This window comes from Oncorhynchus nerka, linkage group LG4, assembly GCF_034236695.1.
Source record: "Oncorhynchus nerka isolate Pitt River linkage group LG4, Oner_Uvic_2.0, whole genome shotgun sequence".
In the NCBI taxonomy this organism is placed as follows: Eukaryota; Metazoa; Chordata; class Actinopteri; order Salmoniformes; family Salmonidae; genus Oncorhynchus; species Oncorhynchus nerka.
Genome location: NC_088399.1, coordinates 59,382,355 through 59,398,879, shown reverse-complemented (window position 1 = coordinate 59,398,879; position 16,525 = coordinate 59,382,355). Strand labels below are relative to the sequence as shown.

General features: G+C 45.3%; 1 protein-coding gene across 3 annotated transcripts; it reads right to left on the bottom strand.

Annotated features, from left to right (window-relative positions):
* Positions 1 to 394: 394 nt before the first annotated feature.
* LOC115128290 (proton-coupled zinc antiporter SLC30A8-like) lies at positions 395 to 16,023 on the bottom strand. 3 transcript variants are annotated; one of them, XM_065017685.1, is made up of 9 exons: positions 15,742 to 16,023; positions 15,200 to 15,282; positions 12,488 to 12,654; positions 12,016 to 12,162; positions 11,136 to 11,289; positions 9,995 to 10,340; positions 1,741 to 1,846; positions 1,362 to 1,496; positions 395 to 1,108 (listed from the first exon to the last, which is right to left on the bottom strand). In XM_065017685.1, exons 2-9 carry the CDS (start codon positions 15,271 to 15,273, stop codon positions 963 to 965), a joined length of 1,275 nt encoding a protein of 424 aa, XP_064873757.1. In that variant the 5' UTR covers positions 15,274 to 15,282; positions 15,742 to 16,023; the 3' UTR covers positions 395 to 962. The 3 variants fall into 3 exon arrangements, with proteins under 3 accessions (XP_064873757.1, XP_029513862.1, XP_029513863.1); XM_029658002.2 differs by lacking the exon at positions 15,742 to 16,023 and having other exon boundaries at positions 15,200 to 15,534; XM_029658003.1 differs by lacking the exons at positions 15,200 to 15,282; positions 15,742 to 16,023 and adding an exon at positions 14,578 to 14,710.
* Between the last annotated feature and the right edge of the window lie 502 nt (positions 16,024 to 16,525).

The following is a 16,525-nucleotide window of genomic DNA, read 5'->3' as shown; positions in this document are numbered from 1 at the left end:
TCCTGCTTTGTAGTATATCCCTCTGGTCCAATATCCATGATAGATCAGCCAAAAGCAGTGCTTGAAGTGGGCTGAAATAGGTGCCGGTACACATCCAGGGGGGCTGCACTGCTGTAACACATGGACAATAAAGTTGTATCCTATTTTGGGTGCTGTTTATATTAAGGTGCAGGAACTCCACAATATTTTCCGTGGTGGAAAAATTACCCAATTTTCATACTTGAGTAAAAGTCAAGATACTTTCAAAGAAAATGACTCAAGTAAAAGTAAAAGTCACCCAGTAAAATATTACTTGAGTAAAAGTCTAAAAGTATTTGGTTTTAAATATACTTATGTATCAAAAGTAAAAGCATAAATCATTTAAAATGTCTTATTTTAAGCAAACCAGACAATACGATTTTCTTGGTTTTTTAATTTACAGATGGCCAGGGTCACAGTTCAACACTTAGAAATAAGTTACAAACGAAGCATTTGTGTTTAGTGATTCTACCAGATCAGAGGCTGTAGAGATGACCAGGGATGTTCTCTCAATAAGTACATGAATTAGACAATTGTTCTTTCCTGCTAAGCATTCAAAATGTAACAAGAACTTTTGGGTGTCAGGGAAAATGTAAGGCGTAAGAAGTACATTAATTTCTTTAGGAATGCAGTGCAGTAAAACTTAAAGTTTTCAAAAATATAAATAGTAAAGTAAAGTACAGATAACCCCAAAAAACAACTTAAGTATTACTTTAAAAATATTTTCACTTAAGTACTTTACACCACTGAATATTTTAAGCCAATATTCTCTAAGAGGTGCAGGAACTCAAGCAGTAGAATATGTGAGGTGCTATAACTCAGTCCCAGCATGTTCCTGGCCAAGTCAAGCACTAGCCAAAAGCCTGTCCAGGTTACAACTAAATCCGGGTTTGGTAACTTATTCCTCTGGGCTCCTGGCCTCTCCCATGGGCTTAAACAGACGTCTATATTTTGGGGTCGTCACACAGGCTACACCCAGGCTTCTGGTCGGCCTGTTGTTCCAGCTGTATGGTGACTGAATGGAAGTTGTAGTTGGAGAAGCAAGTTTGGGTAATCTCCCTTAGAACTGGCTGGGCATCCACTAAGTCATCTGTGGAGGGAAAGGGAAATGCAAGTATGATGACACTGACCAAATCACAATTCTGCAAGTCACTCTGGTCTGATCAAGTCAAGTCATAGATAGTGAAAACGGCAGTGGTATTTCCACAGAAAGTGTAATACTCTGATATATGGCAAACAAATATAAATGGTAATGAATACAATAAAGCCATCATCATCATCATTATATATGAGAGATGTAACATAACAGTAGATTACTGACAGCCTGGTCCAGCTACACTCACCTATAGCCACGTGTGCTGACAGCACCGTCTGGTTCATAGTCAGGGCCCAGATATGGAGGCTATGGATAGAGTTCACCCCCTTCACTGCCAGCAGCCGATCCCTCACCTCACCGTGCTTCACTCCAGCTGGGGTGCCTGGGAAGAGATCGAGAGGGAGGGAAAGATATGGATTTCATTACACGCACACACGCACAGAGGAGGGACTGGGCACAAAAGTTTGGCAAATTAGGTCCCTTTTAGACATGTTACAATCATCAACTCTTACGCAAAAACATATCCTCGTGGCTGTCGTCAATATAAGTCATTCCTAGTCTATAGTAAGACGGCCACTTTGACATAATCCCGAAACAGGGATGTTAGAGGGAATTCCATGTTTTACCTTCCATGAGGACCATCAGGATGTCTTTCAGAATGGTGATGGTGGTTCCCAGGACAAATATGGAAAACAGGAACGTACAGATAGGGTCAGCTATCTTATACTCGGGCTGTGGGAATCAGAGAAAGAGTGATTAAGGACCATAATCATTACATAGTTTAATATTATATATTTGTTTGCCTTTATTTAACTAGGCAAGTCAGTTTAGAATAAATTCTTATTTACAATGACGTCCTACAAGGGTCAAACCCGGGCGACGCTGGGCCAATTTACGCCGCCCTATGGGACTCCCAATCACAGCCGTTTGTGATACAGCCTGGATTTGAATCAGGGTGTCTGTAGTGATACCTCTAGCACTGAGATGCAGTGCCTTAGACCGCTGTGCCACTTGGGAGCATTATCTTACATTATCTTTACATCTTTTCCCCCCAATATATTTTACTTTAGTCAAGACATACTTGAGGAAATCTATGACGTCCCAATCGCACATTGAAACACGTAAAGTTTGTGCTCGTACAGCATCGTAAAAGGGATAATTATATTGAAAATTGCCGCAATGTCAGTCAAAAAAATACACCATGCTCAAAAGTTCCATTTGAGAACATGACAAGGTAGATTTTAATGCCTACGGGGGTGCATGCTCAGCACATGAAGATAGTGAGAGATTATCACACACAGGAAGGAAGAGGGGGAAGAGTCTAAAAGTCACACTGGGTTTACTGTGAAATGAACCTGTAAACTTCTGTGACCGACTATATATATTATGTACTGCAGAGATACTTAATTTGTTTGCGCAAGCTAATAAATCGCGAAGTGGATAGTCAACCATTTATAATAAAACGTAGCTAACTAGAAATAGTAGTTACAGTATATGGATCTTCCATCAATTACTGCTTGATTCATTGTGTTTTGCTGAGAGTTTTCAATAGTATTTATGCTAAATTTATGCAAATTCAAAAGGACTTTTAACTGAATCTATGAAATTAGACTAAATACCTAATATTGTCATGGCACTATTTGGGACACTACTGTCTTTCATTCTAATGCAGAGTATTCAGCTATCTAAATGATCAGATCAAAATGACATCTTACGAAAGCCAGGGAGAGTGAGTCAACACTAACATCCTTATCTAGCCTGCCCATTTTCCCTCGGCCCTAATCTCCTCACCCCATCGCCCTCTCCACCATCGCCCTAAACACGTTACCAAATAATTGATTAAAACACACTGCTTTGCAATGAACGACTATGGTAGCCTCAACAGCACTCTGTAGGGTAGCACCATGTTGTAGCCGGAGGACAGCTAGTTTCCGTCCTCCTCTGGCTACACTGACTCCAATACAAAACCTAGAATGCTCATGGTTCTCACCGCCCACCATAGACTTACACAGTCATTGTGACAACTTCCAGAAGACATCCTCCAACCTATCAGAGCTCTTGCAGCCTGTTGTCCACCCAATCAAAGGATCAGATACATTAATTTTGTTACAGCAAGCTAGCACTACATAACATATTTTGAGCAACAGTTTTGAACAAATGTATTTATTTGTAAGAGAGAGAGAGAGATTTTGTGTTATTTTTTTGTTGCTTTTATTAATTTATTGCCACAGTGGCCACCGGTGTAACTGCTAAATCGCTTGCTGACTGTACTAGCTAGCATGATTGGAGCGGGTTTACTAACGCGTTAGTTCTAGTAGCTATGTTGACTATGACGTTAGCTAATATGGTGACAATGATGTAAGCTGTGGGTAGCGGTTAATGGTTATGATATGAAGGTTTGGAAAGGTTTTTTCGCCTGGTCACAGACAGCTGTTGTGCTGTCCACAAGCCAAGAAAGGAGAAAGGAGGAGAGTGCGTAGATGCGAGAAGGAATTATACAACGAGCAATATGATCATGATCATGCTGTTTGCATGTGGCTGCTTTGAAAGTGAACTGTGTTTGCGTGTGATCAGTGGTATATTCATTCTTCCGGATTCTATTGAAAAACGTGTCTTAAATGGAAGCAAACGGAACAAAACATATCTGAATTTGTCCAATAGAAACTCTCGTTTGCAACTGTTGGACTAATGATAACACGCTAGATCAGCTAGATGCAGGCAAGAGTGTGCAAGACGGTAATGAATGTGTCACTGTATGTCACCTTGATTACACAAATTTGTCTCTTGACCTGTGAACCTAAGTTGTAAATGTTTATTCATAAGCTAGGTTGTAGCAACCTTATGATGGGTATAGGGAACATTTGAGTATCATGTAGTAGCCTAAACCTAGCAATGTTACATTGAACTGGGTGAATGGAATATAAATGACAGTCATCCAATATGCTTTAATAGAAATAATAATAAAAATGATCATCCTCCCTCATTTTAAATGTCACCGAACGCCCCTGCTCCCACATGACCCCAGTTAACCACTTTCTCCCCATCACCCAGTTGACCACTACCTCTCACAAGACCCCAGTTGACCATTACCTCCCACATAACCCTAGTTGACCACTATCTCCACCATCACCCCGGTTGACCACTGCCTAACACATGACCCCAGTTAACCACTTTCTCCCCATCACCCCAGTTGACCACTACCTCCCACATGAAACCAATTAACCACTACCCCACCATCACCCCAGTTGACCACTTGTCAGGACCCGGTTACGAACCCGGGTCTCCGGAGTGAGAAACAGTCACTTAACCAACTGAGCCACGAATAGTTGGCAGAACCCAGAAGATGAGGCAGACACAGCAGTACTTGAGACGATGTATTTAATGAAGTAAAAAATGAAGTTCTTCAGGAAAACATGTAACTCCACAACTTCAAAAGGAATTCCACAAGAACAAAGGTAATCCTCCAAGACAAAAAGGTAAATCCACAAGGTGGAAGGTATAGCACAAAAAGCCTCAAAAAATACTTAAAAACAAACAAGAACAAAAAACAGAATTCCACAAGAGAGTCCACCGGGATCAACAAGAGTTCACAGAGTACTAGGGCTGGGTGCTAACATACAAACACAGAGCAAAGGACTGAGGAAAACAAAGGGTTTAAATACAATCAGGGGAAACGAGGCACAGGTGCAAATAATAATGGGGATCAAGGGAAAACAAAAGGTCAAAAGGCACAATGGGGGCATCTAGTGACCAAAAACCGGAACAACCCTGGCCAAATCCTGACAGAATCCCCCCTAGGAACGGCTCCTGACGTTCCTACCAGCTCTCTCAGGGTGGAGAGCCCTGAACTGACGAATGAGGTCAGGGTCCAGTATGTCTTTGGCAGGAACCCAGGAGCGCTCCTCGGGACCGTAGCCTTCCCAGTCCACCAGATACTGCCAGGACCGCTGCACCCGGCGGGAATCCAGTATCCGATGGACGGTATAAGCCGGCTGGCCTCCAATGACACGAGGCGGAGGGGAGGTCTGTCTGCCGGGACAAGGGGAGAAAAAACAACAGGTTTTAATAAGGAAATGTGAAATGTGGGATTAATCTTAAGGGATCTGGGTAAGTGTAGGCGATAAGAAACTGGGTTAACTCTCCTGGCAACCTTAAAGGGACCGATGTATTTTGGGACAGCTTGCGAGACTCCACCCGTAGTGGTAAGTCTCTTGTGGAGAGCCAGACTCTCTGGCCGGGGCGCAGGGTAGGCCCGGGACGGCGACGTCTGTTGGCTTGTTGTTGGTACCTCTGTGAGGAACGCATAAGATTAAGACGGGTCTTCCTCCACATAAGCCGACAGCGTCTGACGAACTTCAAGGCTGAAGGCACTCTGACTTCTGCCTCCTGGTCCGGGAACAATGGAGGGGCATAGCCAAACTGACACGTGCGGGGACATACCAGTGGAGGAGGAGCGCAAGGTGTTGTGCGCGTATTCGGCCCAAACAATGAAGGACGACCATGTGGACGGGTTGTTACGAGTCATACATCGGAGGGTGGCTTCCAGCTCTTGATTCATCCTCTCTGTTTGGCCGTTGGACTCCGGATGGTACCCTGAAGATAGACTGGCAGAAGCACCCATGAGTTGGCAGAAGGCCTTCCAAAACCTTGAGGCGAACTGGGGACCTCTGTCAGAAACCATATCTTGAGGAATGCCGAAGACTCGGAACACATGATTAATTACCAACTCAGCCGTCTCCTTGGCAGAAGGTAACTTAGTCAGAGGGACGAACCTGGCCGCCTTGAAAACCTGTCGATTATGACTAGGATAGTAGTATTGCCATGGGATGGAGGAAGGCCAGTAATAAAGTCCAACGAGATATGGGACCAGGGTCTGTGGGGAATAGGTAAAGGGTGAAGGAGTCCTTGAGGGCGGAGGTGAGAAGATTTGCCCTGGCAGCACACGGGGCAGGCATTGACGAAAGAGGCAACGTCTTCTCTTATTGTAGGCCACCAGAACTTACGCTGGATGAACTCCAAGGTGCGACCTACGCCCGGGTGACAGGTGAGGCGAGAGGAGTGCCCCCACAGAAGGACCTGAGTCCTCACTGCCTTGGGGACAAACAACCGATTGGCAGGACCCCCTTTCGGGTCCGGTTCGATAGCTTGAGCTCGTCTCACGGTATCCTCAACTTGCCACGAAATCGGAGCCACGATCTTAGCAGCAGGAAGGACAGGCATGTCCGTGTCATCTAGAATGGCAGGAGCGTAGACTCGGGACAGGGCATCCGGTTTGAGATTCTTCGACCCGGGCCGATAGGTGAGGATAAACTGGAATCGATTGAAGAAAAGAGACCATCTAGCTTGTCTAGAGTTCAACCGCTTCGCCTGCTGGATATACTCCAGATTTTTGTGGTCCGTAAGCACTTGAAACGGGTGAGATGCCCCCTCGAGCCAGTGTCTCCATTCCTTCAATGCCATCTTAACCGCTAGGAGTTCACGATCCCCCACATCGTAGTTCCTCTCAGCCGGGGTAAGCCGGTGTGAGAAGAAAGCGCACGGATGAAGCTTCTTGTCTTCACCCCTCTGAGACAGGACAGCTCCAACACCAACCTCTGAGGCGTCTACCTCCACCACAAACGGTTCATCCGTAGTCGGTAGTATCAGGATGGGAGCAGAGAGGACGCGCTGCTTGAGTCCTTGGAAGGCCGTCTCAGCTTCTCTTCCCCACAAAAACCTTGCATTGCCACCCTTGGTTAAAGCTGAGAGAGGGGCTGCCACCAAGCTGAAGTTCTTGATGAACTTGCGGTAAAAGTTTGTGAAGCCCAGGAAACGCTGAACTTCCTTAACGGATTTGGGGTGGGCCAATCCGCTACCGCCCCTACCTTCCTGGGGTCCATTTGGACTCGACCGGGTTCCACTACAAATCCCAGGAATTGTACTCGGGATGAATGGAATTCACATTTTTCCGGCTTAACGTACAGATGGCTGTCTAGGATGCGTTTGAGTACTTGTCTGACATGCTTTGTGTGTTCTTGAAGAGAGCTCGAAAAGATGAGGATGTCATCCAAGTAAACAAACACAAATATGTTAAGCATATCCCTAAGCACATCGTTTATGAGCGCTTGGAACACCGCTGGGGCGTTGGTCAGGCCGAAGGGCATCACCAAGTATTCATAGTGACCAGTAGGCGTGTTGAACGCGGTCTTCCACTCGTCACCAGGTCTGATCCGCACAAGATGGTATGCGTTCCGCAGGTCAAGCTTAGTGAAAACAACTGCTTCCTGGAGCAGCTCGAAGGCTGTGGCCATAAGGGGTAGCGGGTAACTGTTACGGACGGTTATGGCATTGAGTCCCCGGTAGTCGATGCAAGGACGTAATCCACCGTCTTTCTTGGCCACAAAGAAAAACCCTGCTCCCGCCGGGAGGTGGATGGACGCATGAGGCCTGCTTCCAGAGCGTCCTTGATGTAGGTATCCATAGCAGCTCGTTCGGGTGGAGATAGGGAAAAGATCCGACCCCTGGGGGGGCAAGTGCCCGGAAACAGTTCGATGGGGCAATCATAAGGTCTATGGGGTGGTAGCATGGTGGCCCTCTGTTTGCTAAATACCAGTTTGAGGTCATGGTAACACTCGGGAACTCGGGTCAGGTCGATGGATTCTAAAGACTCGGGAGTAGAACTCGGGAATTCGGGAAAATACATGTAGCTTGGCACGTAGGACCCCACTGCTTGATAGTGCCCACAGACCAGTCGATGTGAGGGTTATGGCTGTGAAGCCAGGGGTATCCAAGGACGAGAGGGAACTCGGAACAGGAGATCAAATGAAAGTTCATCAATTCCTTGTGTTGTGAAACTGAAAGTCGCAAGGAGGTAGTGACATGAGTGACAAGTCCAGATCCCAAAGGGCTTCCATCCAATGTAGTAACCCTCATGGGGTTACTTAGAGGTTCAGAGGGAACGCCATTCTCCTTCGCCCAGACACCATCCATGAAGTTACCTGCGGCTCCAGAGTCTACCAAGGCTTGAAGGTGAAGCTTGTGGTTGTCCCAGGAAAGGGTGACTGGAATGAGCAGACGGGAGTTGGACGGATGGGAGGAGGTTATGTTTCCCGTTACAGTTCCCCCCGGTCTGTACGGGACAGAGCGTTTCCCTGGAGCCCGGGACACGTGGAACGGAAATGGCCCGGTTTGCCACAATATAGACAGCGTCGCTCCCTCATCCGGCGGTCTCTCTCAGCCTGGGAGATGCGTCCAATCTGCATGGGTTCCGGTGGAGCCAGCGAGGATAAAGGTGGGGACTCGGAGCTGGGACTGATAGGGGCTAGAGGTCTACGGTTGAGTTCTCTCTCTCAGACGCTGGTCAATGCGTGAGGCCAACTTGATCAGGGACTCGAGATTGTCCGGTGGTTCCCGAGTGGCCAGTTCATCTTGGATAGTGTCGGAAAGGCCTTTCAGAAAGCACACAGTGAGCGCCTCGTTGTTCCAGCCACTCGCTGCTGCCACCGTGCGGAACTGGATGGCATAGTCCGTCACGCTGCGCCGACCTTGGTGGAGAGTCAGGAGCTGTTTGGCTGAGTCAGGACCACTGCTTGGGCCTTGAAACACTCATTTGAATTCCTCAGCAAAGGCAGAGTAGCTGGCACAGCAGGAACTATGGGCATCCCACACAGCAGTAGCCCAGGCCAGGGCTTTTCCGACAGCAGGGTGATGATATATGCGATCTTAGACCGGTCGGTGGGGAACGACGAGGGTTGCAGCTCGAAGGAGAGAGAACATTGGGTGAGAAACCCTTTACAAGCACTTGGATCACCTGAGAACCGTTGGGGAGGTGGAAGACGAGGTTCAGCCAGAGGGTTAACTGCCATGGGTACGTGAATCTGAGGTACTGGGACGGGAACTGTTGCCGAGGTAAGTCGATCAGATATCTGCTTTATGGAAGTCAGCATCTCCGACAGAAGATGAGAATGTCTAGCCATTAAGGCCTCTTGCTGAACCAGGGCAGCTTCGTGGCGTTGGACAGTCTCCTGGTGGTGGAACAGCCTGGCAACAAGGTCCTGGGAACTGGCTGCCTCTGGGTTCATTTTTTTGGCTCTGTGTTTCTGTCAGGACCCGGTTACGAACCCGGGTCTCCGGAGTGAGAAACAGTCACTTAACCAACTGAGCCACGAATAGTTGGCAGAACCCAGAAGATGAGGCAGACACAGCAGTACTTGAGACGATGTATTTAATGAAGTAAAAAATGAAGTTCTTCAGGAAAACATGTAACTCCACAACTTCAAAAGGAATTCCACAAGAACAAAGGTAATCCTCCAAGACAAAAAGGTAAATCCACAAGGTGGAAGGTATAGCACAAAAAGCCTCAAAAAATACTTAAAAACAAACAAACAAGAACAAAAAACAGAATTCCACAAGAGAGTCCACCGGGATCAACAAGAGTTCACAGAGTACTAGGGCTGGGTGCTAACATACAAACACAGAACAAAGGACTGAGGAAAACAAAGGGTTTAAATACAATCAGGGGAAACGAGGCACAGGTGCAAATAATAATGGGGATCAAGGGAAAACAAAAGGTCAAAAGGCACAATGGGGGCATCTAGTGACCAAAAACCGGAACAACCCTGGCCAAATCCTGACACCACTATCTCCCCCATCACCCCCGTTGACCACTACCTCCCACATCACCCCAGTTGATCACTACCCCTCCCATCACCAATGTTGACCCCTATCTCCCCATCACCCCAGCTGAACAATACCCCTCCCATCACCCCAGTTGACCACTACCCCTCCCATCCCCCCAGTTGACCACTATCTCCCACATCACCCCAGTTGACCACTATCTCCACCATCACCCCAGTTGACCACTACCTCCCATATCACCCCAGTTGTTCTCTCACCACTGACCTTGAAGAAGATGATGATGGCGCTGACCAGCACGCTGATGCTCTGGAGCAGGTCTCCCACCACGTGCACGAAGGCAGCACGCACGCTGGCGTTGGCCTGAGGTCGTGACTCCGACAACTCATCCACCCCACCATGCTGCTCCAAATCGCCGTTTCCATGGGAATGGTTTTCCTGGTTACCGTTACCGTGTGAGTGGTTACTTTTGCTGCTGTGCCCGTGCCTATCACTCACGGCGTGGCTGTGACCGTGGTTGCCCTTGTCGTTGTTGCCGTGGCTGTGGCTGTGCCCGCTACTGAGGCCCCCGTGGCTGTGCCCATGCCCGGACTGGTGCAAGGTGAAAGCCATACTGCCCACAGGACGTTCAGAACGACATAACATATTAAAAGCCATGTTATTAGGCATTATAAATGTTCATATCGGCTTACAACAAGTTATAAAGCATTATACCTGGATGCATTACTGCAACATTGAATCTTCATACTGTGGAAGATATCTGTAGGCTGTTTACATGACAATACTTGTATATCCTTGCTACTGTCACATCTACTTGCTACTGTTGGGTAACACTTTATTTGGATAGTCTGTAGAGCATCTATAGATGGACTATCTAGACTATCAGTAATATTTCAACTAATTACTGTATCTGCTAACCCTAAACGTAGTTCTAACCCTAACACTAACCTTAACACTTATCCTAACCCTTTCCCAAACCTTAACTCTTACCCTAACCATTATTCTAAACCTAACCCTAACCCTAATAGTAACCTTAGCAAGCAGTTGCTTATTAACAGATAGTTTGTTGATAGTATGAAAATACAGACTATCCAAATAAAGTGTGACATATTGTGGTTTGATTTTCACTTGTGAGTCACTAATATCTAGTCCTAAGCGGGAACCGTTAACAACCCGAAAATACTATTTACAGGGAATAAAACCCACGGCAATCCACATCAGTTTCTTAGCTTGTCTGTCATCAGTAGTCGTCAATTGTAAACACTATATTAGTCATGGTAACAGCAGACCACGTCAATTCCAGAAGATGAATTAGATGTCAATTCAAGAATGGAATTGAATGTCCCCATGAACATTTCAGTTCATGAATGTTGAAAAAATGGGCTGCGTTTCGGGTCGGTGGACTCACATGATGTTTGCAACCACAGCGCAGCCTGAGGTAATGAGCATGATGGTCCCCTCGATCTCGTAATTATCTCTGATGAGCCGCTGCACGGCCAGGTAGACCAACACACCTGTCACAAGCCAGATGGTCACCACCGAGAGGAGAGCGCCCAGGATCTCTAGAGGATAGAGGGAGAGGACACACACACACACAGAAGAGGAGAAAAAGAGAACACATCATGTTTAAATCAAGGGAAAGGCAGAGATAGAAATGATAGAAATGTCATGGACAGATATATGACAGTAAAGAGATGCAGGAAAACCCATTTGATCTTGCCAGCAGTCCCCGGCACAAGACGTACCACATAGTGAGACCCAAGAGGAAAGGTCTCCAATAAGAGACACAGGTAGCCTAGTTTTACAAAACTCCCGTTGAAAAGTGAACCATGGTACTATTCACCTGAAAGGGAATTGATGCGTGTGATTTTTTTAAAGTATGATTTGTCAGGTTCCTATTGTAAAGACCAAGATACACAATCACAACGCTAAAACAACCATTAGGTATGCTCTTCTATAGACATACTAAATCCCTCCACTTCAACTTATTTGTTCCAGAAAGCATGTGAGAGTATAAAGCACACGCATTGAGTATACTATCGACGGCTTATAGTAGCTTTCAACATTCACTGGCTTGTGATATTGGGATACATCAAGTATTTATTATTGATGAAGATGGTAGTGATGATGAGGATGAGCATATTATGATGATAATGATGATCATGACGAAGATGAAGATGATGATGTTGATGAATAATGACAATAATGATGACAATGATGATGATGATGACAATAAAGACAAATGATGACAATGATGACAACAATGATGATGAGGATGATGATCTCACCTGCACGATGCCAGCCGTAGCTGAGCGTGCGTGTGGCGGGTCTGGACGAGAGCCACAGAGACACCAGGCTGATGATGAAACTGGCGAAGTCTACCAGCAGGTGGGCGGCGTCTGTCATCACCGCCAGACTCCCCGCAAAGTAACCACCTACAGACAGATAGAGGAGTGAGAGAGAGAGAGAGAGAGAGAGAGAGAGAGAGAGAGAGAGAGAGAGAGAGAGAGAGAAGTGAGTGAGTGAGTGAGTGAGTGAGTGAGTGAGTGAGTGAGTGAGTGAGTGAGTGAGAGTGAGTGAGTGAGTGAGTGAGTGAGTGAGTGAGTGAGTGAGTGAGTGAGTGACTGACTGACTGACTGACTGACTGACTGACTGACTAACAGCTAACTAACTGAGTGCTGACTGACTGACAGACACATAGAGTCCCTGACTAACTCATCGACAGGCTAACCAATAGTCATGTGTCATTTTACCCCTCACCCAGGATCTCTCCGATCATGAAGACCAAGCAAATAGCCGAGACCACATAGAGCCTCTTCCTGGCCAACTGCTTCTCCCGCTCCCTGTCCTCCGTAGCCTGGCTGTTGTCATGGCAATGATTGATGTTTCTGTCTTTCTCCATCTGCATTATCTCATCTGTGGACACACTGTAGGGGGGGCAGGAAGGGAAGACAAGATAGATGGACATCATGAACTTTGTCCAAGAAGGAGGAGGAGGAGGGGGGACAGTAGGCAGAGAAAAGACTGAGGCAGAGCCTGTAAGAATGGCTGTCCCTCTCAAGTTGTGCCCAGAAAGACCAGACAAGCGAGATGGATGTCATGAAAATCATCCAAGAATTAGGATGAGGGGGAGGCGGAGGAGGGGGAATGGAAAGAAGAGAGAAAGACAGGCTGAGCAGAGTTTGTAAGAAAGGATGGTCCTCTCGATTGTGCACAGGTGTACATGTGGCTAAGAGAAAATGTTGCTGTTTTAAAGCTAATTTCCTGCAATTCTGAGGCAGAGAGAAAAAAATATATATGTTTATATTTGTCTGTCGCATTTAAGTGAGTGAGGGTCATTAAAACTGTAACAATGTTGTATGTTGTGGCTACAAGTTGTAGTATGCCCAGTGCCTCAAGTGTTTTTACTGTGTCTTGTCAACAGTGTGTTCTTTCCAACACCCCAGGGAGAATACTGCTGTACCATATACAGTCATCCAGCATATACAGGGCACCTCCATTTCAGAGCCTGTTTGGTACATGAAAGGAAACCTATAAGGAAAACCAGGTTGGTAGGGGGCCTTATTAGCTCCAATGTTGATAATTTACATTATTTGGGTTATATCCATAGCTAGGGGCCTTATGAGAGTCATACATTGGTACACTGGGGTCATGCCTTGAACACTGAACCAGTTTCATCTGTTAGGCTAACTGACTAACGGATGTGCCTCTGTTTGTTCAACCTTGTAGCTCCAGAGCTATCCTTCCTTTAAATCCCCAACTAGGGACCAGATAATGGATGTGATGAGAGAGCAGTGTTGGGGAGTAGTGAGTAGTTTAATTAGTAATTAAATACATTTTGTAGCTTGGTGGTAGTTAATGACTTTTTTGCCATGTAGTGGTGTAGCTAACTACTGGAACTACACACTAAAATATGGTTGAAGTAGGACATTTCCTTTCTTTCCTAATTCTCACTTGAAACATAGTTTGTGTGTTCAATAGGACAATTTACACATTCTGTTAACATCTGACTCCAGAGAAATTTGTTCTTGCAATTTGTAGTCTAGGACATTTCATATTTAGATATGATAATTTATCGTAAAGTAGTTTGGATGTAGTGAACTCGCTTTTCAAAGTAATGTTAGTGAAAGTGGCAATCAGCAGTAGAAACAATAACAAAGCATACTGTTTCAGTAAAAAGCTGAGCTATGGATGCAGGGAATGACCATCAATGATATCAAAATGATAGTTTTAACCATGTTTTGGGGCTATATAGTGTTTGTTTATATTTACTTTGTTTACTAAAATTGGAGTAAAACAAGCTTATATTTTGGGTTCTGATGGGGTATGACAGTTAAACTGAGCTCATTAGGTATTTATAAGTTGTATTCTTCAAGAATCAATATATCATTCATTTTTAAGTCCAAAAATGGATGTAACAACTGCCCCTTTAAGTAAACTATATTTTCTTAAGCGTAGCTTAACTTCTGCCAGTGTTAAGTAATTGGTCAACTATATTTTCAGAGTAGCTTTCCCAACACTGTGGGAGAGCGTTAATACCACATTTGGTGAGAATGCTATGAAATAAGGAAAGACACCGCGCACTTTAGCATGACAATTGGGTCTAAGCTACGTTTAACATCGGAGGCAGAAGGACCGTGAACTGACAGTACGTTATTACCACGATAGCAGAGCACTGGTGGGGTGAGACACTTCTGAGTTTTCTCAGCTGAGCTCCTATCATCCTTACTGTGGGGCAATTGCAAACCCAGAATTAGAACCCGTGCGCAAATCTTTTTATTAGGCTGTCTAACATTCTCAAAAAAGTTTTTTAAATTCTATACATGAAAATACCAATTCAAATAACTCACCATGGGTGCTCAATACCCTCCTCGTACACCAATTACATCTTCCAACGTTTATTCTACAACACCACAAGCGGTCTCGAACCTCCAAGTTTGCGCAACACTACAGCCAGCCAGAACCAGACCCGTGTGTACAATATTGTAGGCTATAACCCACCCAGCCTTGCAGGAGGCGAGGCTGAACTTGAGGACAGATAACGCCTAATAAGGTGATCTCAAGGCTGTCTGCTGTATAGAAAACATTATAAAACAAACTGTCACATTAAAACAGACTAAAATAAATGTGAAATAAATGTGACTGCAGCGTATGAAATGTGAGAACTAGGCCCAATCACTCATTAGCATAATTCAATAATCATATCGTCCTAATCATGTGCATATGCTTCAAGTGAAAAAATATATAAACTAATTGTTGCTGTGGAAATGGAGGAACAAATTCAAATAAATAACCCCTACTTATCAAATTATATTTAGGCTAAAGTTTAAATTTCCATTTTGGTTATTTATCAGACGCCCTTATCCAGTCATATTTCGATGTCATTTTGTTTTCAGATATGATAAATGTTAATTACATAATTGAAAACAACAGACTGACACTTTCAGACAATACATAAACGGGCTACTTTACCTTTCCATGGTGATGCTATACATGGTGCCTTTCTCGGTGACCAGTTGAGTTTTCTCTGGATCCTTTCTGAACATGATTGAGTGCTTCAGGGACGACAATAAACAATATAAAACTGGTTACAGTAAACAATATAAAACTTGTTAAACTATTAACACCCAGCCAATATATTTAGACAGAGAAATAAAAAAAGACAAAATAAAAATGTAATTTTCTTTTTTTAAATTGACTAATGTAAAATAAATAGGCACATTTCTAGTGTTATCATCATCTAGATCTCCTCTCATAAAAGAGGACAAGTTCCATGCATCTTCAAATATTGTTTGAGTGACAATGCAAGCAGTGTTAGTATTTGAAGCCTTGTGACCAAGCACCGTGTGCAAATGTAGCCTCTTGCAGCAACACCTTTAGGCAAAAGTTTCTCATTCGGAGAGAGGGTAGGAATTTGAATAAGATATATTCTGCTTCGAAAAGGTAAGATTCAGTAAAATAGGCAGTGGTGGAAAAAATACTCAATTGTCATACTTGAGTAAAAGTAAAGATACCTTAATTGAAAATGACTATCATGTTTCAAGGTAAGACCCAGATACAGACAGAGTCGAATTAACAACTGTTTATTAATCCGACAGGGGCAGGCAAAATGACAGGTCAAGGGCAGGCAGGGGTCAGTAATCCATATAGGTGGGGCAAAGGTACAGGACGGCAGGCAGACTCAGGGTAGGCAGAGGTCAGTAATCCAGATAGGTGGGGCAAAGGTACAGGAGAGCAGGTAGGCTCAGGGTCAGGGGAGGCAGAAAAGGTCAAATTCCGGGAAAACTAGAAAACAGGAACAATTGCGAGACAGGAATAGAGGGAAAAACGCTGGTCAGCTTGACGAAACAAAACGAACTGGCAACAGACAAACAGAGAACACAGGTATAAATACACAGGGGATAATGGGGAAGATGGGCGACACCTGGAGGGGGGTGGAGACAATCACAAAGACAAGTGAAACAGATCAGGGTGTGACAGTACCCCCCCCCCCCCACACACACACACACACACACACACACACTCTAGGGGCGCCACCTGGCGTACTACCTGGGCGCGCATACCCGGTTGACCGGGGTGTCGGCGTTGGAAATCCGTGATGTGGCCTGTGTCCAGGATGTCCCTGGCGGGGACCCAGCACCTCTCCTTCGGGCCATAACCCTCCCAGTCAACCAGGTACTGGAATCTGCTTGCCCTGAGGTCGAACCTTCATGAGACGCCTCACCGTGTATGCCGGTTGGCCATCGATGAGACGGGGTAGAGGGGTAGGCCTGGAAACAGGAGACAAAGGGCTGTAAC